Raw genomic sequence first — 24,482 nt, 5'->3', positions numbered from 1 at the left:
TATGTAAAACTGATATGATTTCAAAATTACTGGTTGGGGATGATGAAAACAACTCACTGAACTCTTAATAGTTGGCTTTTTTCATTATGATATTAACATGATGGTCATATAATGTAACATCGGCTTTCTCATTGTGCTAAATTTTAAGTTAAGTTTTATTGCTGAAAATTATATAGAAATATCCAGTCTCTTTGAAAATTGTATAACTGATTCAGTCTTTGAAGATTTATAATAAAGATTAAAGATTTTAAATTTTTACATATTAAATTAATTTGTATAATATTCTGGAAGTCTGTATACCTTGCTTTTTTGTTTCAGGGCAATTTAAGTATTTATAACACTGTTAAAGAAGAACAGCATATTAATTTAGTATGATGGTCTAGTTCACTTCTGTTTTATGAAAAAAAAAAAAAAAAAAAAACAGCATTCTAAATAGTATATACTTATATTGGTAGCTAGCATGGATCTCTTGCTAGTTAAGAGTGGGTTTTTAAAATAACAGCACAGATTAAGTATTAGTTTTTTATTTCAGCTTTAGGTGTTTAGCTGGCAATTATATTATGGTATCATTCTTTAATCTGTTTACTGATCATTAACTGTACTTGCTACATAATTTGTAATTATTCAATTATTTTGTTGGTGGAGGTTATATGTGTTTTCCCGACTAAGCTGAAGCAGTCTATGCACATTTCTAACATGCACATTTCTAACACAAAGGGGAACACAATTTGTTTACACCAGCTGTAGAAATCTTTATTGTGGCTGATTAATAAAAAGCACCTGAGAAAAAGAGCCAATTTCTCTGAAAGTACTGATGTTATTATAAAACCAGGCCACTACTTGGCAAATGGAGTGAAAGTGTCACTTACAGAGCTGAAAAATCAATATTTCTGTAAACTGGACAAAGTATTATTTGTCTCTGTGAAGAGAAAGCCTGGCATGGTATGGTAGTTATTCTTGAGTAACATTACTAGGAGTACTTTATTATGGGTAAATATTAATTCACATAAGATTGCCTATATCTACCTATAGTTATGATATCTCTATCATAACTGTTATGCTATCTCTATCTAGTTATGATATTATTACATATATTATGTTTATTAATTATATAGTAATATTAACTATTTTTTAATAATTTTTAATATTTCATTTTTCAACTCAAAATTAGAAAAACTATAAAAAATTTACCTTGGAAACTGATAATCATAAGGCAAGTAAAATAAAGTACAACATGAATTAACATTTGGCTGTGAGCAGTATACATGATTCAGAAGTAAAATAAGTGAAGTGATTACTGGCAGCTCAATTTGAAATGATCCTTGAACATAGCAACTGAAATAATTAGAGAGAAGTTTGAGATATAATGCTGGTCTAAGTTGATAGGGGATCACAGCACAGGAGACGAATGGGATTTATGTGACATTTACATTCTAATACATACCATTCTATTGGTCTGTAAAAATATAAGTGACTTTTCAAAATTGATTTCTAGTTTAAAGTAATTTTGCATTTATTTTTTATTATTCAGCTTTATGTATAATTTGGCCAGTTCTGGAGAATTAAGTAGAAATTTTTAATTTCCGATTTAAAATTTTAAATCTCTGACCAAATGCAATCTTGGATGTAAATTTGTTCTTCAATGTACATTTTAGTGCCAAGGATTTAAACAGTAGTAACATTCCCACCCTTTATGAGTACATGTTAACTACCATAACTCTGTAATGATACAAAAGATGATCTAACAAAGTCACATGCTAAAAATTACAGCCATCTTAAGAATAATAAAATGTTCCACATCAGGAAGTACTTTGGAATGGTTTCCAGTTGGTTTCTTTACAGAGCCTAATGAAAGGGTGGGATATCAGCACACCAAATCCACTGAAATGCAGGTGATATTCAGCTGTAAAAATGACCACCTTCCTTCTCTTCACCACAGGCACTGACTATATTAATCATAATTACTTTCTAAAGAAAGCAACTCTTAGTAGAGCCAGTACATTAGGAGCTTTACATACACCATAACCATAAGAAAAACTTAACATACAACGTAAAGAAACAAGATTATCTACTCCCCTTTTTGTCATGAAATAATGGGTTTTATATAATGCTTAAATTATCAGTTTTCTCCTTATCAGAACTACTAACATATACATACATAGCAACAGAATACACCTAACTTAAATTAAGATTAAGAATTGTTAGCAGTTTATAGCAAGGAACTACATTTACCAATAATGTAGTAGACTTAGATTTCAGAAGATATTGCTTGGAAGGAGCTTAACATACATTTTCTTTATTTTCTGATAACTAAAGTTTATGGCAAGTTAATAATTTAAGTTTAATCACAAAGCTAAACCTATTTACATTTCAGATTGTAAAGGAATTCTTTCAGGAAGCAAATAAGTTTTTCATTAAAAACTAAGCTTTTGTGTGAATGTCACAATGTAGTTTTAATAGATTTTCACAAAACTTTTTCCATTTCTTATGTTATAATTGTGAATCCAATTTCTTTTACAATATATTCATCTATAACCAATTATAAACATCTGTTTTTACTAAAGGCTTCCCCCTCTATATCCTAAACATTACAAATTATTCATTTTAAAGAAGCTGAACAATCACGAATTCATTATTTTCTGAGACTGTAATAGGATCAGGTAAACTTAAAAGTTTAAAAATGGTTATTTTATACATAAAGTTGATGTGTTAATTAAAAAAAAATTAATGAGTAGGCTGAAGATTTTTTTAAGGTTTCAATTATATATAATTTTATTTATCATAATTACAGTTATTTTCCACAAATGAATTCCATATATCATCACAATGCATTTTTCTGTCCCATAATGACATATGTGTGCTGTTATAACTTAAAATAAATAAAATGAATTGTTCTAACATCTGTGTTAACTTAAAGAGAACTATTGTAGAAATTGTAGAACTTAAAGAACATTATAAATTCTGGGAATATGAAATGCTAATATTTTAGTTTTAGAAATTTTATTATAAGTTTTAGAAATTATTATAGGATTAAAGGACTAATTATTTAATAACACCTAAGTTAATATACATACCTATTGAATACAAATAGATATTTATTTTCAAAATTTCTTAAAATTATTTCACTACAAATTCATGTTTCATACTTTAGGATAAATAATTCATTTGTTAATTTTTAGCCTTTTATTATTATTAATATTATTATTTAGCAATATAATTATTTACTCGGAAAAAAATTCATGGCAAGTCCTGGATCCTTTTACTGTAAATAAATAATGCATATTACAATATATATTGTTAACATACACCATAAACATTTAATTTATAATATAAAAACTGACTACTAAATACAGTCCTATGGTAAGTTATATTAAGTCTTACCACATTTTAATTTTTTAAAGGTCTTAAATACTTTATACATGATTACAAAATCTGACAGATACATATATATATTTACTTGTTCATGTGAATTACATATTCATCAGTTCACTTTAAGTAGTATAAAAATAATGTTCCTCATGAAAGGAAGTATGTCACAAAATTTGCTTAAAAAAAATACAAGTGTTAATATAGATTTTGTTTGAACAACCATTGTAATCTCAAGGCCAAGCATAAAAAATATAGTCAAAAAGCATAATAAAATTAGTACTGATGTATGAAAAACAATTTATATCTTTCATTATATCAGTACTGTATTGTAGGCCTAACTTCACTCGCTCAAAAATATTAATATGGTATGCTTTTTTAATATAATATTAAAAATATTAGTAAAGTATGCCTAAATATGACTACAGCATCCTTATCAGTCTGATTACTCATAAATCATAATAATTAATTTTACAGGAGTAATATCAATCAAAAACATTTTATGAATATTTTTAAATTAGAATATTAAAGAAACTAACGTCAATTTAGAATATAACTAAGGGTTTTCATGACATACCAAACTTCTAAGAGCCTTTAAAATAAATGCAGAAATGTTAATTCTGAAATATCTTTTTATAACATATAATAAAAATTACATAGTTCTTATTTCAGAGTCCAAGCTTTGGCAAAACTACATCAATACATGTGTATATGAAAATTTTCAGGTAACTCATTCTAACTACATTCCTACATATTTACACCTGTAACACACTAAAATACAATCTTAGCAAAATCTATCCCTTCCTGATTAGGCATTAACAAGAATATTTAATGAAAACCAAAATAAGCTGTAACAGTTTCATTTTTTAATGACAAAACAATTTTGACAATTATCAGCTACTGAAAATCTAGTGGTTACAAAACGCAAAGTAAAAATAATGAATAAGCAAATTTGGTCCCCAACTAGATGAAACCTTCACATTAACAAATTATGATTTAATTTCTAGCGAAAACTGATCAACGTCAAAAACCGATAAGCAAATCCAGGCATTAAAAAATATACGCCCAGTTCAGCTACTTCAAACTATGGTTAATAATCATATAAATCATGCAAAGAAAAAAAAAATTCACACACATTACAAACACAAATGAAATAAAACATATAAGTTTGTTTTTTTTTCAAGGTACATGGAGTTTCATACGAACTAATTAAAAATCGACTACTTTGTGAACATTTTTATTCATTATTTTTATACGTCAATAGTATGTTCATTTTACACTTAATTTTTTACTCAAGTCAAAATTTCACATAAGTAAGGAATATTTTAATAAACAATACCTAGTTTTATGATTTTCTTGAGCCTACTTAAAAAAACATAGGAAAGAGGCTTTTTAGACGAGACGCATAAAATTTAGTATGTAGAGAAGTACAGAAGAAAGTGAAATAAATAATAGTTGAAGAATATTTTAATGGAAATTTTTTTCATAAGTATGGAAATTATATATGCTCTATAATGTAATTTACACAAGTATATGAAAAAATAAATAAAAGACTCACTATATATTATCGGCAACTAGCATTGTTAAACTGAAACGTGAAACAGCTGAGACCAATAAGTGCTAGAAGTCCAACACAAGGGACAAAGTGTATTATTTTCTCCCCTTTTTATTCATTAACATAAAAATAAATTAAAAAATGTATTAAATAATTGATTTATTTTTTGAATAATAAAAATTCCAAGTAATAAAATTCATATTACAACAAAGAATTTCCAAAAATAATAAACTAAATTATTAACTTATCTATAATTATGAATACTTTTATAATTGGCAGGTAAATCATAATTTTAGTCATTAATATTAAAAATATTGTTTACTAGTTTGATATAACAGGGCAATTTATTTAAAGATACTAATCTCTGCATTAACTGAAACACTTAAATTTCAATTTTTCATACTTTACGAAGATTGTATATTTATCATAGTTTTATTTATGCTCCCATTGTTTTTTGTTTTGTTGATATAACATTTATTATTTTTGAGAATTAAATTTTGCATTTACTTGGGGCGGTACAACTGGAATTAGTTAATTTTCATGTGTCAGAGGTCGTTGTAAGATATAGGTTATGTTTGGTGATTACGAAAAGTGTTATGTGATACTGTGTCATGTAGTGTCAGTAATAATATTTTGGTGAATATTAAGGTTTAGGCATTAAAATGGCAGGCAAGGGAAGAAATTCTGTTCGTGTAGAAAGTGAAATTGAAAGAAGTAGAGAGGAGTCTAACTGGAAGAGAGTAATTGAATTAGCTGAGCAGTTAAAGAACAGGAATCCAAACCAAGGTAAATTAACGGTCATTTCATTTAATTACTGTGTAATTAAAGTTTATATATCATTTATAATCGCTTGTTTTTATTTTTATTGAAGTGTAATTCTGATTGATTAAAAGTAACGCATTTAATGTATTACAGGATATGCTGTTGAGAATATAAATTACATTTTTTGTGCATTTTGAAAGATAAAAACGACACTAGATTATTAATTTTGAACTTATCTAATGGTTTAACAATTTATCTGTTTTGTATTTAAAGTATTAGATGTACATAATACATTTGACATTTTTTCATTTCAGCAGCGCTATGTAACTTTCTTTTGGGAGAAGGTAAACTTGAGGTTTTTTTAGAGGAGTGTCCCCCACTTGAAAATAATATCAGTAAAGCTCGTACTGGATTGAATGAAGCAAAGAAATGCCTTAATACTACTGCTGGTGACCAAGGAAAAAAGGTGCATTCTCATGATTTACAATAATAGCGTAATTGTATTGTATTCTTTGATTTTATGTCTCACATATTGTAGCTGTTTTTCCAAGATCCTCTCTTCATCTTTCTTCAAGCTAATGTAAATGTATGCCTATTTTCCTTTCACATTATTCACACACATATAATTATTTCAAGTTTTTATTGTATTTCCCCCTACTTGTTGCATTTGCATAATAAACATTCCTCATTTTGTATCATAACTTTTTTATTTTTTTAATCAGGAGTATGTTATTAAACATTCTTTCTGACCTTAGAACTTACTTATCCCTTAACCTGTGTAATAAGTGAATATATCTTGAAATGCACTGTTTTTATCTGCATTACTTTTTATTCGAATCAAAATGTTTTTTTTTTTAATTATTTCATGTCGTACAAATCATCCTATATTGTTTACTGGTTAACATATTCGCTCCTTTTTATTTCATTTGTTGTGAAATTAAAAATTAGCTGTAAAGTATTGCATTTAAATTAACAATTCTTACTTGAACATACTGTTTGTACTATAAAAATATTGAAATTTTCCAGTATTTTAGTAAAAATAATATCTTAATTGAGAAAAATAGAAAACTCAAATGTGATAAATTTTCATGTTTTGTGACATTTTAGTATATTGTAAATAAGAGATTTATTGCGGTATATATTTGAGCTGGTTAATTAAAAGTTGATCAGTTTTGTGATATTCTTATGTTTGGTAGAAACCCTAATCTCCCAAGAAATTATAGATAAGATGGAGACCACTACCTAGAGGACCTTAAAGTGATTCTTTGGGTGGTTTTCAACACACAAAGCAATTGTTTAGGTGCCTTAGATGTCTCATTCCATAATTGTTCTGTGTATGTTTTGCCCGATCTTTCTATTCTCATTATGTTATCCTTGCCCCTTCTTTCCTGAGATGTTCTTTGATTTTTGGGTTGATAACTACCAGATGCCAAGGATGTGGGAATCTGTAGATTTATTTTGTTCTTATTTAATATCATATGATTGGTTGTTCACCTACAACCTGTTGGGAGACCCTTTCCTAAGCAGTGGTTGTTTAAAAACTCACTCTGGAGCTGAGTTGCTTGTCGGGGAAGGAAGCTCAGCTCTATATGTATATTAGTTGGATGGAATTTAAGATACACATTTGAATTCCTTTTTATGATTATATAGAATGAAATGCTTTCAGAATCTTAATTGAGATAAATGCTCATGATTCTTTTATTTTGTACAAGTGCTTATTTTGTAATATTAATTTGTTGAAATATAATTGTGTATTCCAGTAAATTGCATCGAGTACATATTTTAATTTTGTATATTAATGAAAGATTGATAAAAAAGATAATTTAAGAAAGCATGGATTGTTTTAACTTATTCTTTAATTAATTTTGCAGGCGGGTGTTGCATTGGATTCTCATCTGCTGCTTGGTAAATTGCATTATGCAATGGGAATGTATGATGAATCTTTATATCATTATATTGAAGCTGATCTTAATTCTCTTACCGAAAAGTCACTCCCTACTCGTAGTCTAAGAATTGTTGCTGAGTCTTTTGCAATAAAAGGTATGCTCCAGTTTCATATATTAATAATATTAATTATCAAAAAAATAATTAAATTTTATTATACTTAATCCATTTAATAACATAAGTACTTATGTTTTTTGAATTTAACTACTTTCATCTCTCTCTCCCCCTCATCCCTCTCCCCCTCCACCACTCTCTTAGTTTATTACTGTTATGATGCTTATTAATAAATTATTCTGTATGATTGTTTTTATATTTTTCTACTTTTGTTTAGTATATTTGTCATTTAAAAATAATTTTCCTTTTTAATTTCATTGACAAGGAATTCAAGGATTTATTATCTATTATTTACACTTAAAGGATTTATTTATTTGTGTTCATACCTAAAGAGTTATTCTAATAACTGAAATAAATTGGAAAATAATAAGTCTAAAATGGTTTACAACAATTTTGTCTAAAATCTAAACATTGATGGTGATATCAGTTGTTAAACAATTATCATCAGTAAACAATTGGAAAAAGTATATATAAGAAATAAGTAAATAAATTGATGTAAACATTAGTTTATCAATTAATATGAGTGCAGTTCAATAATTCAAGAGACAGATGACTGTAGAAAAAATATTAGAAGTATATATGCTTAAAAGATTTAGTTAAAAAATTTTCAGTAAATAGTTTACTAGCGCTTTACCACTTTGTTATTGTTCTATCAGTTGAAGATTTCATTGGGAAAATTTTGCTTTATTTAATATACAGATGGTTATTTTGTGCTCTTTTTCTACCCCGAGTGATGAGATTATATAAAAAAGGGATGAAGTAATCATTTTTTGTTACATATTAAATTAGATATCTGTTATTGTTAACTTTTTATTATTTATGAAATAATTCAGCTATCAATAAACATATTTTATTATGTTTTTAGGACTTTGTTTAGAAAAAGTTCCTCCATCTTCAACATCAAAATATAAGCAAGTTGAGTGGGAAGAGCTGATGGGTCATTGTTTTGAACTGGCTGGTGATCTTACTTTATTATATTTACAAAAACAAGATCAACTACAGCAACAGGTTTCTACTATTTCATCTACTGGTTCTACTGGTTTGTTTTTTAATAATAATATATTTCTGACTTTTGCAAGCTGTATTGTTTAATCCTAATTTTTACGTTACCTTGACATGCATAATTGACATGCTAGTATTTTATTGTATAATTCAGCCTAGTATTTTATTTAAATATATCCTCTTGTCTTTCAATGTTAATGTATCTGTGATTTTTACTGCAATAAAATCTAAATAATGCTATTTTTTATTATATCTGACTGAGTGGTGGAGTCTGTACGTTTCATTAAGAGATTCTGGGTTCAGATCTTGGTCAGGCATGGTATTTTTCATAAACTACAAAACTCATTATCATCCATCAGTAACTGTTATAGGGTATCAGCATCATCGTATTTGAATAAGTTATTACTTTTTATTACAAAGACTACTGGAACTCAAAAACTGACCAGGTTTTTAAGAGAAACATAATTATTGGATTGCAATAAAGTTTGATTTTTTCTTCGTAACGAAGTTTCTGTAATCATTAGTTTAATCTGAATTGCTTCTTTTTTTAAAAATAAGGTATATATTTGGCATATTAGGGTAGAAATAAATACCTCTAGATCAGCTCTGGGAAAGATAATAATTCACAAATTTTGTTGGCTTCTCAGATTTTTGATCTCATTGTATAAGTAAATTTTGAGAGGGTTTTGTATTATATTCAAACTTATCTTTGAACATGAACCAATCAGAGGTAGATATTCCTTACCTAGGAAGGAAAGTTTGTGCAATTAACAATAAACAAACTTATCTACTTTTTAGGAGTCTTAGAGGTAAACTCCCTTTGAGAACATGTTTCTTTTTTTGTATTTACCCTGCCTTCCAAGGCCAGACCTGCATTTCTGCATAACTCAGCCTTGGGAGTGCCATTGCCTCTAATAAATTAGGTGGTTGTGTCAGGCATAGCTGTGCCGTTCCCAGCAGGACCATCTAAACAGCCGGGTCTAGGTTTTTTACTTGCCTCTTGCCTCTAACTAGGAGACCCTCAAAAAGTAGTCCCCCCATCGGGACTATGGTCTTTTCTTTCCCTGTTTTTACCCCCTTAAACAATACACAAACTTCATCATAATAATAATATAAGTGTTCTGCGCAAAGGCAGATTTTCACATGGCCGCCCTTGATTCTGTGCCATCCGTTTCATTTTATAGTAACTTACCACCCTTTTTATATTATCTAACATTTTCATTTGTCTCTGACCTCTTCCTTTCCTCCCCGTTACAAATCCTTCCAATGCCGTCACGCAGTCACGTCTGAGCCAGTGTCCTAACCAACTGCATTTTCTTTTTTTTATTATTACAGTAATCACCCTCTCTTCTCCTACTCTACAAAGCATCATAGCACATCATAATACAATACACAAAATCATAATCAGAAATATAAATCATAATCATAAGTCGCAAATTATAAATCATAATCATAAAATACACAGGGACTTGTTCCTGCTTTCTATTTTTTTAAATAATCTTCTCATTTCCAGTGTTTTCCTTCAATTTCTCATAAGTTAAGTTCTTACAAAATTATGGATGGGTTGATATATGTTTTTTCTTTTAATTTTATGCCTGTGTATCTATATAATTTACCCTGGTTACCATAAATTACATGCTGAATTTTAAACTTTGTCTAAATAAATTTTTTGTTTAATATATCATTTAATTTTAATTATTTCAAATGTTATTTGTTAATAATTTTTTATTCGTTGTTACGTTATCAGACTAATATTAGTTTTAATAAAAGGTAGATTTAGAGATCTGTTAAAATTTAACATAATATAAGTCAATTTCTGTTTATATGTTAATATAAAAATTGATTAATCATTTTTTCTTATTATTAATCTGAAGTTTTTTAGCTTTATTTTTAACATTTACTAATTCTTAAAAAAATTTTTAGTAACTAGATTATTGTGTGATTTTTTGTTTCATTTTTACAGGTTCTCATTCTCCCCAACCAACCAATCCTACTAGACATATGGGACCAATATTAGAAACAGCAATACAGCGCGCTCCATTGTTACATATTCAGGGGGGTAGAATACCAAATGCTGTTAATAGATACAGGTATTTAAAATTTATTTTTAATCTAGATATTGTATATATTCTAATTTCATTAGAAATTTCATACACCCTTTGTCTCATTTTTTCCAAAAAGTAATATAAAATTACAAAGATGACCATTTTAAAATCTTACCTTTATTCAATTTGATTTATGAAGAAAGTGCTTCAGCCATCATTTATTCTTTTACTGATTATGTTAATTTTTAAAATTACATGCTCATCTTTAATCACAACCCAGTAATTGATCATAAAAAAAGTTAAAAATTATTTAAAATTGCTCTTGTCTATACATGTAAATATGCACCCGCTAATAATAAAAATAACTCTCCAAAAGACCGTAAAGAAACGGAGAAGTTCTTGTATCTACTCGACTTGACTATAAATAACATCCCGAAAAACCACATTAAAGATAATTGGAAACTTCAGTGCTCAACTAGGCAGAGAAAGAAAATACTGTGACGTCATTGGAAAATGGCGCGCCCAAAAGAAAATAAACAAAAACAGACAGAGACTAGTCGATATCTGCAGAAACCACAACCTAATCTTGCACTCTACATATTTCAAGAGGAAACCTCAAAACCTGGAAACACCCAGACTAAACTAAAGGAGAATGGCAACTAGACCGTGTCTTCATGAACAAACACCACCACAAGGAAATCTACAAGGGATATCTAAAGTAAAGACTGCTGGGAAATTTCTCTCCTTAAGGTTGGCGAACCTGTGTCGTTCATGGATATGCTAGTAATGTACATACTGCATTTTTGTCTGTAAGTTGTTTCATTGTAGTATCTTTGATTACATGTGAGTTATTACATTATAAAATAAATAGGAAAATCAATATTGCCGCCAACTGTGAAATACGTGGACTCATGCGTTTTTTAAACCACCAAACATTAAACTGACTGAAGTTCATAGGCAGTTGATTGCTGTGTACGGTAATAGTGTAATGAATGAAAGAAATGCCCAAAAATGCTGGAAAGGTTTAGAAATAATAGAATTAAGTTGTATGATGATCATTTGGGGAGGTCCTCGATAATCACTGAGAACTTGTTGAAACACATCGATGATGAAATCAGAAAATACCATTGCTCAGCGATTTCTGGTCTGATCCTTCTTTTTCTTGATGTTTTAAGAGCTGTTACTGGTTGCATTGTCATGACCATTTAGGCTTCAGAAAGGTTTATGCACGTTGGCTGCTATACGTCTTAACAGAACGTCACAAAAAATCCGAATGGGATCTGCTTTGGAATTTTTGATGCACTACACAGAGAAGGTGACGAATTTCTTAATTCAATTGTTACCAGCGATGAAACTTAGATTTTTTATTACACGCCAGAGAGAAAACGGCAGTCAAGTGAATGGCGTCATCCTCAATCACCAACCATACCAACAAGGTCAAGCTACAGTCATTTGGACACAGATTGAAGGCCAAAGTCTGTTGGGATTGGTTTGACTTACTGCTGATTGATTTCATGTCATGTGGAATGACTATAAATGCAGAAACCTACTGCGAAACTCTACGTAAGTTACGGTGCACCATTCAAAATCAGCAACGTGGGCGGCTGACTGACAGTGTCATCCTGCTGCGTGATAATGCACGTCTACATGTTGTGGGTCCAACACGTGATTTACTGAGAACATTTGAAAATTTATGATCACTTATCGTATAGTCCAGACATAGCTCCTGCTAATTACCATTTGTTTGGAAAATTTAAAGAATTTTTGAGTGAGTGGTGATGAACTTAAAAATGCCATTAATCAGTTGTTAAATGAACTGGTGGCAGAAGAATTCAACGAGAGTATACTGAAGCTGGTGTATCACTATAATAAATGTCTTAATTCATGTGGCAATTATATAGAGAAGTAGTATAAGGTATGTAGTTTAAGAGAAATAAAAAATATTTATAAAGTTTTCAGAATAAATTTTTTTACAATGAAACTGTCTTTTTTAAACGGTCTCATACAACATAAAAGTCAGCTGAGGAGTAGATACAGACTCTGAGGACTATGTAGTCAAAATTAGAATTAAATTTACTCCTCAAAGAAAACAACAAAGCCAAGCCCCTAAAACTAAAAGAAAAATGGACTCTACCCAACTAATCAAGAATGAAAATTACCAAAAAGCAATCAAACAAATAACAATCATGGAGATACTCGAAGATCTAGTCAACAACCTTAAACAAATTGCAGAAAAATTAGCTCCAATGAAATCCCATAATAAACATCAGTGGTGGAACAGCAAATGTGATGAAACAGTGGAGAATGACATCAAGCATGGTTATTTCACCAGTCCCAAAATCAGAAACATTCATCCAAAATCTAGTAAAACAAAGAAAAGAAACTACCCGAACCCTAAGGAAAATAAAAAGACAACACTGTAAAGACCCACAGAAGTCAATAGAAGAAGAATTCAATAAGATACAGTTGTGAGACTGCTACAAAAATCAGCTCTGAAAATACGGATCCCCTAACCCTACCAACAAAGAATGAAAACTGTAAACTGGCCCATAACAATAAAGATAACGTGGAAATCCTAGCTAAATATTTCAGCAAACTTTTAAATTGGCGAAAAACTGACAGAACTTACACTTCAATACAAACACCCCAATAACAGCACCACCTGTAAACGTAAACCCTCCCACAATAAAAGAAGTCTACCAAGCACTGGATGAGATGAAGGATTACAAAGCAGTGGGAGAAGATCAGACTTTTGTAGAGATCAGGAAACATATAGGAAAATCAGCAAAAATTGCCCTTCCTCAATAGCTTATCAATATCTGGATCAAAGAACTACCAACACACTGGATGACAGCCCTCATCCATCCACTACACAAAGAAAGGGACAAAACAGACCCTAACAATTACATGGTAATTTCACTCTTAGACACAATATACAAAATTCTTTCAAGAATCATCTTCAACAGGACTGGTTCACAACTCAAGAAAGAATTAGGAGAATACCAGGGAGGTTTTAAACCCTGGAGGAGCTGCCCAGATCAGATCATGAGTCTCAAGCTTATAATGGATTACAACAGGAAAAAACAGAGCATGGTGATAACATTTGTAGATTTCAAGAAAGCTTATGACTGCATCCACAGAGAAATCCCTTTAAAAATTCTAAGATACCTTGGACTACATATCAAATTAATAAATATTATAAAACTGACTGTCTTAAACATTAAGTTGAAAGTAAAATTCAGAGGCAAACTCTCAGAACCATTTTAGATCAAAACTGAACTGTGCCAAGGCGATGGTCTCTCACCATTATTATTCAACTGTGGTCTGGAAATGGTAATGTTGGAATGGCTCAATAAATGCCCCACAAAAGTAAAAGTAGGCCGAAAAACCAAAACAAATTGTCTTGGTTTCACTGACAACTTGGCACTGCCAGCAAACAACATTGACATACCTAAATCACAGATATTAGAACTTCAAAACATTGCAAATAAAATTAGCCTCAAAATATCATTTGAAAAGACAGAAATTATTCCCCAAAATTCAACATGATTAAAAGAAGTAAACATAAATGGTAATAAAAAATCAAAATAACCCAAATTAAATACTTTGAAGAAATAATAACAAACTACGTAAATGAAAAAAAAAAAACACAATCCATGTAAGAAGAAACAGATTAGCTAAAGCTCAAAAATTAGTCTGGTATACTTACAATAAAAAGTGCCTATCAATAAATGCAAAAATAAGACATTACAGCACAGTTACAAAACCAAAAGCCACTTTGTAGCAGAAACACTCTTCCACCTGAATGAACAATCAAAGACAGACAAACTCTAGAAAACTGAAAGAAAAATTGGAAAAACCTTCATCAATAAAAAGTACCATAAAGATGGGTAGTTATGGATTTGCCCAACAAAGTCATGTACCAAGAGTCGTGTTGCTGTAACTGATAGCATGCCTAAGAGGAGTTTAGGATTCTTTGGACATATCATGAGAATGGAAGATTAAAAACTTCTGAAACAGTAATGCAGTACAATCTCAATTTGAAAAACATCAATACAGGATGCAGATGGATCGATCAGAGAAATAAGTGAGCATCTGAAAGAAATTGGTGTCTTACACCAGAAGACACAACAGATAAGATGAAATTAAACAAGAAAATCAAGAACAAAAACGCTTACTTCACACTCGCAAGTAAAAAACTCACAGCACGAAAATTTTCAACACTAGAAAGTGCCCAAAGATCAGAATATATGAAAAAGTAGTTGGAGGACCCCAACTGTCCTCCAAGACTTGGGGCCCAAACAGTCCCATCAAAGAGACTTTGATGGTGGATAGACTGAGATCCTATGTGGTCGTAAAAGATAATAATAATAATTTTAAATTATGGGTATGCAGTATTGGAGTAAAAAATTTATAAAGGAGTTTACACATTTTTACATATACCATCCATGTTTACGGAAAGTGAGCAGTAAATATTAAAAATAACATTATACAAAAAAATTGGTGGAGTTATTTAAAAAGTGTACAAGTGTAATAGATAAAACCTTTTTTATGAAACATTTCAGGCGATATGTAACAGTTCATAAAAAAAAAAATTGTAAGAGGCAGATCAATCAGTGTGAGAAATGGGGTTTTGCAGTATTATTATTTTTTTTTAACAAAATAAATTTATTAAATCATCAAAAACAGCATTATTTGTTATCAATTAATTTTTTAATTTTTTAAAATGTAAACAATCCTAAAGATTTCATGATTTGCATTTCAGGAAATGTGTATAACTTTCTTTTTTAACAATTGCTTTTGATTTACACATTCTTGATGTTCACCATCTGACTAACAATGACATACTTATGATTTATGCAATGTTCTTTTTTTTACTGCTTAATAAGCTCATGGTATTGCTTAAAGAACTAGGGCTCTTACTACACAATGGAGCCTACTGCATAAAATTAAAAATAGAGCTAATTAAAGTACTGCATGCCAAACATGTAGTATTTTAAACTGTACTGAATGCTTAGTATTACAAATAAAGGGTCAAATGTGAAATTTTCATACATTAATGAGCACTTCCAAGTATTTTAAACTACATGTGTGGGTGACAAAGTACATAAAACATCGCATTTCAAATTCGGAAAAGTAACTACATGGTATTCCAAGAATTCATTGTAAATATGTGTGTTATTGGCCTGCTTTACTCTTCATAAAATAAAATTGAACTAAGTTAAGAATAGCATTTTATTGTTTAAGTAGATTCTTTGATTTTTAATAGCAGCAATATATGTTTTAAAAGATACCCTCTGTTCTGTTATAATTTAATTTTTTTATTGTAATGAATAACTAAATGTGCTTCAAATTTGGCATAGCAGAATTCACATTCTAGCTAATTTTGTTATTGTATGTTGCAATCGCGTGAGTTAATTTTTTTCCTAAGAATACTACTGCAGGGATTTATTTTTATTGTCCAGATTTAGTAACATTTTTTACCCAAAGATTATGAAGAGTATATATTTTCCATGATTACTGACACATTTTCTCTTTTATTAAAGTTTGTCTGATGGACATAAAAATAGTTAATTTGTAATATTGTGTACTGTGTAGATGAATAATTAAATTAACTGATATGAATGACAATAATTGCATTATATAATTTTAATTAATTGTAAATTTAATGCAATGTGATTAGACTAACATGGTAATAAGTATGTTTTATATGTTTTTTTATTAGTTTTATATGTTTTTACAATAAGTGCATTGTGAGAAGTTTATTATCCATGTGTTATATTGCTAATTGGAATGTAGACTTTTTTTTTACAAAATTATTTTGGACATTCTCCAGAAAATTAACAAAATGTAATTTGTAACCTAATGCAAACATAAAATTATTTTTGACCAGAATATTAAAAAAAGTTGCTTGAATTTCATAGCTAATAATAATGTGAGTACTGTAAGAATGGCAATAATTTTTTTTTTTACATAATTGCTATTTTGTTTATCATTGCAGAAATATGCTGTGTGCTGTAGAATCTAGTGGTACACATGGATTACGATTAACATTGACCCGTCAGTTAGCTGAATTATTATTACGAGGTTATACTGGCACAAGATATGCAGCTCCAGGAACTGGTCCATGTGAGTATTAAAGAAATTTAGTATGGATTCTTTACTTCTCGAATGCTTTCATGTTCATAATTATTTTTAATGCAAGTGCTGATGATTAATACAGATTTTAAGTGTCGATTACAGATTAAAACAGATTTTAAGTATGATTAATATCAATTTTTAAATTTACACTAAATAAGAGTGCTTACCTTATTTTTTCATTTTTATTATTCTTCCTTATGTATCAATAGCGCTTTTGAAGAATTCCTCATCATCAGTTGTTAAAAATTTCAAAATTACACATTAAAATACCAAATTATTACATTTATAAAATATGTGCAGTCAAATAATTAACATTTTTTAAACATCTTCGTGGCCAGCCACTAAATACAGCACTATACTAATTTGATATAAAGTTTAACTAATATTGGCAAAAGTGCTGCTATCTATAACAGCTTTGGTAAGAGCATCATTATCAAACTCTGTCTGCAGATTGATTAGGCTGAATTTCTCTTTATATTTATAAATAGGGTACTTTTCCAAAATGTCAACTTTTTATTATCACTTTCATTTGTAATTGCGATTATTTTCAAGTGAGTTCTAAGTTAATAGAACATCTAAACATCTAAAATGTTCTGAAGACCTTGCCTTAAAAGATCTATTAGTTTTCCCAATATAAATTTTATTGCAATCATTACTTGTTATTTTATAAACATTCGTTTGTCCATTTAGTACCAATCTGTTTATCCTTTTGTGTCGTTACATTTTTATTATCTCAGTCCAGGTGAATATGTCTATGGGATCTATATTGTTTTGTTTTAACATATATTCTATCCATATACTTCAGTCAAAGTCTGTTTCATCTATTTTGTAATCATCCGTGTAATTTTTGTATGTGTCAACCATTATTTTAGTTAAACTGTGTGTTTTAACCAATTTTATTTTTTCACATTTGTTATATTTTATTATTTTTTGTATGCAAGTCTACATTTAGTCCCAATTCTTTAACCAATTGTCTTTTTTTGTCTTTGTCTATTAATAGTTCCCAGTCTGCTACCAGTTGTATTTTGTTTTCATCTATTAAGTTCTTTATTATGTCTACTATGTTTGATGCTTTTTTAGTTCGTATACGTTTGTTTTCTTTTTTTCTTCCCTGTATTGTTTGCATATGGTTGAGTCAATAATATCTTCTTGAGTTTCCATATTGTTCAGCTATTCCTGCAGTTCTTTTTGGAATTTTATTAGTTTGGTTGATCTTTTAGTTCCATACTGATGGAAGCTCCCCGTACCATTACGGATGCAATATAGAATATATGCCTTAATATTATAAATTTTTTGTGTAGTGACAAATATTTCTGTAAGTCTCCTGCTCCATTGAGCTGGAGATATGTCAGTACGTTCTCTTGTTCTGGTACTATTTCCTCCTCTTTCTCTAAAGTGGGTGACATGTATACGGTGTCAATGGTCAAAGGTAGCAGACTAGGGCTATATTTTGTAGTTTTGTTTATTGGATGATCTCCAGTTTTTGTTTTGGTTGTGGTGGATGATGAAGGTATACCCGCACATTCTATCAACTGTGATAGTTCCCTCTCCTTCTCTTCTGTCATCCTTTGAAGTTCCAGGTTTGTTTTTACTGCCAATAAAGTGGTGGAATGGGATCTTGTGGTTCTTGTGCTGTGTTCTCCCTGTCCATCATTGTATGTGTTATTGTTTTGTATACAAATCTCCATGGAGGAGGTGCATTGACCATCTGTAATTGTTGTATCATTTCTGTCTTTGATTTGTTATCGCGATTATTGCTTCCTCGTCCATTGTCATGTCGTAAGATTGAATCTCTTTGTTCTTGTGTCCATGTGTTATCTATGTCATTGTTGGTCTGTAATTTTGATTTAAAATCATTAATGTACTTGACCATATGTTTTTCTTATAATCTGACTTGACATATTCACAAGCGCCAAGTAGATAACTTTCCCATTCCTTTCCACCAGGAGGTGGAAAATGGAAACGAGATCCCTCAATGGATCCAGTGCAAAGCTGTGTGTGTGTATTATTCACTATCTCTTTTATTTCTTGTATCTATTGGTTTGTTAGTTTTTGTCTCGTTTCAATGTCAATCATGTTACATACCTTCTCGGTGAAATGTAAATCTTTATTGTATTTGTTCGTTATTGTCAAATAGTCTTGTTTCTTTTGAATTTGTTTCAGCCAAGGCCATGGTTTCATCAGTATTTTTAGTGTTGTCATTATTTTTTTGAAGAGTCTGTATATTCTTCAATTTGTTTTATTTTTGCTTCTATCTGTTGTTTTAGTCTTCTGTTTAGTTCGTCGTATGCCGATTTTTCTGGTTGTTTATAGTTTATATTAATTTACAAAATACACGACTGTGGTCGACAACTAACCCCCATGAATTACATGAATGAAAATGGAATGTCTGGTCAGTGTGAGTAGAACGTGCATTGTGGGTCCACTATTTTTTGAAAATACAGTTAATACTGATTGTTATTGTGGTATTTTAACATTCTTTATTAGTCAGTTCACAGAAGTGGAAATCAATCATGGTTCCAACAAGATGGCATCACCATGTGCACAACTAACAGGTCAATGACTTTTATGAAATGTCTTTGGTGAATTAATCATTTTGAGGGGTTTGTGGCCTATATGATTGCTCAACCTGACTCCTCCAGATTACTTTCTATGGGGGACAATGAAACAAGCAGTGTATTACAATAGACCACGCACGATTGACTAACGAAAAACCATAATAACCACATACATATGAGACATTCCAGTAAATCAGGTGGTTAAAATGTTTGAAAACAAATTTAAATGTGTGCTGTGTTTTACTGATGTTGGAGGAGGTCATTTTCAATACCTTTTATAATCTATTCTAGTTATTGTAAAATATATTTCTATAAAATAAAGAAATAAAAATACAAAGTAATAATTACGAAAGTTTTGTCATTAGATTTCCGTAATTCCAAAGCAGAGCAACTTTCCAAATGCTCTCTGAATATATATACATTTATACTATGTGTTTCAAAATGAATTTTGGGGTTTTAAAGTTATGTAATATTTAAGTTTTACTTGCATTGATAAATTATACATGAAATGGAAGAGCAACTCAAACAGTTTTTCCTATAAGTGTTCAATGTGAACACCATTCCTCACACAGCACACTTTCAGCTGATAGGAGTGTTTAACCCATATTTTAATCAGCAAGTCTGGAGTAATTGATACGACAGCTGCTTCGTCCTGTGCTTCAGGTCAGGCAGGTCAGCTGATAACAGTGGCACATACCTTTATAAATTCCCAAAGAAAAAAATCGCATGGAGTCAGATCAGGCAAACGTGGAGGCCACAGCAAACAAGCCCTGTCCCTTGTGACCAATCCAGCAGTTGGAAAGAATTTTACTCAATAATTATGAACAGCATTATGCTAGTGAGGAGACACACTATCTTGTTGCCAAATAAAGTTCTGTGGTTTGTATTGCAGTTGAGGGACGAGCCACAGTTATAGCATATCAAGATAGTTCATTCCAGACATATTTGCTTCCACGAAAAATAAAGGTTCATAAACTTGCCGTCAGGATACAGCACAAAATACATTCAGTTTTGGGGAATCTTGTTCACACTGCAATATTTCATGAGAATTTTTTGATCCCCAAATATGCTCATTATAAGTGTTTACTTTTCCATTAACACGAAATGTTGTTTCTTTACTGAATATCTTTTATGTATGTAAAACTTTCATCCAAATTGAACTTGTGATCCCAGTTTTGTTGCCACCAGTACTAACTGCTTTACCTTACTGTCAAAATTTTCATTTGTAAGATAAGTTAGTTATGTTTTTCATTTATAAAAAGCACTCCCAACTATCTTCTAAACGTCAGTGTGATATTACTTAGTGATCTGAATTGTTAAAATGTTTGTTATGTGTTAGCTATAAGAGAAAAATTAGCTGAAATAATGAGTTTAACACTCTACTATGAGTAATAGTGATTTTGGCTACCATAATTATTCTAATCAAAAAATTTTCATTTTTATCAGATTAGGCATATATTAATTAAAAAAAAGAAGTTTTGTGTTCTAATTTCTTAATTAAATATGATTAATATCTCTTTAACCTGAATTACATTTCATTCCATCTTTAGGTCGTTGCTTTCAACCAGTGAAATTAATTTCCTGTTTTTTACTTAACAGCTGAAATTATTAAAAACCTTGATATTTTACAATACAAGTACATAATTTTTTCATGTTTATTTGTCTATGTTGATACATAATATATATCTATGTGTTAATAAATTAGTATTAATAAATACAAAAAATAAAATTATTAATGCAGTAAAACTATTTTCAATGAATTAATAATTCATTACTGTAAATTGTAGTTAAGGGTATCATAATTCTTTGATAACATAATGCAATAAAACGTTCAGAATAGAATTATTGATACTGCATTAAACATTTTTTACATGTTTATTTCCTGAACTGATAATTCATTACTAACTTTGTGTTTACCAATTGTGTTGCAGTGGGTGGTAAGAAATCAAATACTGGTAGTCCTTGGAAACCACGTTTATATACTGGGTTAAATCTCTTTATACCTCGTAATGAATGTGAAGAAATTATACTTCTTCTTCTTATAAGGTAAGTTAACTGTACTGATATTATTGCATATGATTTTCTAAATATTCTCTTTCATTCTTACATGTGGGAAAACAATTTGTCAATTTTTTAAAAAATATTTCATAATTTTTAAAGGATTTCAAATGAAATGAAATGCTGAATTCTCTGATCTTGAAGTGATATTTGTGTTATTTATTCTAACATTGTGTATGTGATGTCTAGTTACCATGCTTAGCTTTTGCCATTATTTAATTTTGCTAGTGTTGGTTGTAGTTAATTGTATTTTCCTAAATCTAACATGATGTTGTATTATTAATAAAAAACATTGAATTTTTTTATATATATAATATATATTTGGTTATAATAAGCATATTTTATTTTTACATGACTGCCAAAAAAGGAGTGTAATGTATTTAGGTTATATATATATATATATTTATATATATATGTATGTTTGTTCCACTGTAGCAGTGGTAACATGAGGCTCCCCCATTGAAACCTTGCATTGGAATCCTCATATTACCAGGAATGTCATAGGTTTTATATGTATAACAACAAAGTAATCGCCAAACATAGTAACAAAACCTAAAAAAACATACCAAAATTCGACATTCATGGGATCCCACATCATCAGTCTATAAAAAATTCCAAAATTGCATCAAACAAAAACAAAAATAAATAAATAAAAACTAAAAAATTAGAAAATATAAATCCCAATAACCACAGCACTTGAACAACATAACTCAATGCTAACTGAAAAAAAAGGGTGCATATACGCTTAAAAAGTTTGAAAAAATCTATCAGATGAATGAGTTGTTTTTGAATAACTCGTATCTCAAAGCTTCATTCTGAACAATTTGGAAATCTCATAACTCATATGTGTGAAGTTGTTGTCTTACTAGTGTTTTTACATGACTATCCAAAAAGGAGTGTAATGTATTTAGGGTATATGTATGTATGATTTTTTATTCCACGTAGCAGCTCAACGGCTGAACCTATTGTCATCCACACAATCTTTAGTTACAGGGTATTAATAATTATTCTACGTTAAAGAGTAATGTTTGTAAGCAGTGTTATTTTTGGTAGTCGTTTTTTTTTAATTTCAATATTTGTATCTTTTTAAGTTACAAAAAAATAAATTTATTATTTAGATTAGGCTTTTTATTGTTGTGTGTTTTATTGATTTTTTTATGGTGTGTGTACATATATATATATATATATATATATATATTGCACAATGCACACACACCAAAGCAAACTTAAAAAATTTAGCCCTGTGATCATATCTACAGCATTTGAAACATCTTTGGACATTCACTACTCAGCTGGACCGAAAATTGATCTAGTCTTAACTGTTTTAAAGGCCAGCCTGCAGTCCCTTTGGAAGGCGCTTCATCCAAATCAGTGTTCTGCTCCCTAATGAGGGACAAGACATCCTCATCAGTAATACTATATATGATCAATATCATAAACTATAATACGGGGCCTACGCATTCTCTTCGAGTCTACTTTTACAATCAATTGCTTAACCACAGTGGAATTTCTAATTGCCTGAATGGTTTCTTTATCATCTGCTACTACAACTAATCCCACATTAATCTCTTTGATGTTTCTGATTTTAAAAGTCTTCTGGTCACCTCGAAGGACAACCAGGAGGTCTTTCTTCAGCTGACTGCTGGATACAGTCTAGCCCTCCGCTCTGTTGACAAATGCTGGTTTCTTAGAGGGCTGGCTGGTTTCACATCTGTCTCTAACCACCTCAGCATACATACATGGCTTTATCAGGGCCAGGGCCAGTTTCTGAACTAAAGTTACTTTCTTGGGCTTATAGACAAGATTTTTGAAACCCTCCATGAAAGTTGTGAAAACTGCTTGGAAGAATTTTAGATAAGGCAATAATCTCCCGTTGGTAGATGCACTGCTACTCTTGGGGTTTGCTAAACCCCAAGAGGGAAAACAATCCATCTAGTTCTGCCAAAACATCATGGGGCAGAGCTGCCAGGCCTGCCCCTGGCTTGTGAAAACTCTTCAATGATTGGGTTCATACCCTCCAGTGTGGTCACCCTACATCCATTTCTGAACCATCATTGTCTAAACCAGTGTTTGTAGACGTCGAAGGAAAAACCTCCAGCTCCCTCTTCCATCCAGACTTTTTGCCTACCTCTCTAAAATCGGTCATGGTTGGAGGCCTGACCTAACAGTATACGAACAAAATGTTCACTGTATTCCTTCTATCTAGAAATGTTGGACACAAGCGTGACGACTACCCGCAGCGAGCCACAGGCAGCTGGAGACCTTCTGTATTCTCCTGTCACTCTTTACACCTCTTCACCATTACTGGATCAAATGCGTGAAATCAAAGATCAACACACAGTTATAGATTATGGCCCCTGCTCTAAAGAACACGAGCAAGACTAAGGGTAAAGACCCCTTTGCTTGTAACAGGGACTTACCACCAGGAGTGGTTGCCACTCCTTTCACCACGATGAGACGGGTGCCCGAACAAATTGTGTACCAAGACACTCTGAATCCCTGTGAAATGGAGATGAATCATCTAAACAATAAAGGCACAAAACTGTTGGAACAGTTCTCAGACAGCAAAATTGTGAAACTGGGGAGATACACACTTGACCACCAGCTCAAAAATAGCACTAAAAAAGACACAAATACTCTGTTTGTGAAAAGAGACCTGAGTATTAAGCGTTGGCACAACTCATTCCATCATTCAAACCAAACCGAACTACTGTAAGTCTTGTGCAAGGTAGGTTCCCTGAAAGCTTACCATTCATACTGCCCCCTTGATGGTAATCCCCAGAGATGTGATACATTTATGCCAGTGTTTCTTTGAATCCTCCAAACATTCATTGAAAACATTTTTTAATACATCCTTAATTTCACTTAGTGATATTTTATTAATTAATGTATAGTTGCAAATTGTTGTCATTTTAATGTTCTCTTAATCAGTGGGAA

At 30.5% G+C, this 24,482-nt stretch overlaps 2 protein-coding genes across 4 annotated transcripts in view; one reads left to right on the top strand and one right to left on the bottom strand.

Moving 5' to 3' along the window:
• SCCRO4 (DCN1-like protein SCCRO4) overlaps positions 1-5,011 on the bottom strand; it is a 32,100-nt gene extending 27,089 nt beyond the window's left edge. Inside the window, exon 1 of one of the 3 annotated variants that reach the window (XM_075370968.1) lies at positions 4,925-5,011. The gene's annotated coding sequence lies outside the window, so the exon portion shown is untranslated. Of the gene's footprint in view, positions 1-3,074; positions 3,224-4,705; positions 4,849-4,924 lie in introns of those variants that run through there. The other 2 variants (XM_075370971.1, XM_075370970.1) reach the window with 2 other exon arrangements.
• A 491-nt stretch (positions 5,012-5,502) lies between these two features.
• Positions 5,503-24,482, top strand: part of Ttc7 (tetratricopeptide repeat domain 7) — a 56,083-nt gene continuing 37,103 nt past the window's right edge. The window contains exons 1-7 of the mRNA XM_075370576.1: positions 5,503-5,707; positions 5,998-6,149; positions 7,555-7,723; positions 8,607-8,780; positions 10,707-10,833; positions 16,790-16,917; positions 21,419-21,533. Of these exons, the coding sequence (XP_075226691.1) occupies positions 5,584-5,707; positions 5,998-6,149; positions 7,555-7,723; positions 8,607-8,780; positions 10,707-10,833; positions 16,790-16,917; positions 21,419-21,533 (989 nt within the window). The 5' untranslated portion in view covers positions 5,503-5,583. The remainder of the gene's footprint in view (positions 5,708-5,997; positions 6,150-7,554; positions 7,724-8,606; positions 8,781-10,706; positions 10,834-16,789; positions 16,918-21,418; positions 21,534-24,482) is intronic.

This window comes from Lycorma delicatula, chromosome 7 (genome assembly GCF_047948215.1).
Source record: "Lycorma delicatula isolate Av1 chromosome 7, ASM4794821v1, whole genome shotgun sequence".
Taxonomy (NCBI): Eukaryota; Metazoa; Arthropoda; class Insecta; order Hemiptera; family Fulgoridae; genus Lycorma; species Lycorma delicatula.
Note: the sequence above shows the minus strand (reverse complement) of the source record. Positions and strands in the feature narration are given on the sequence as shown.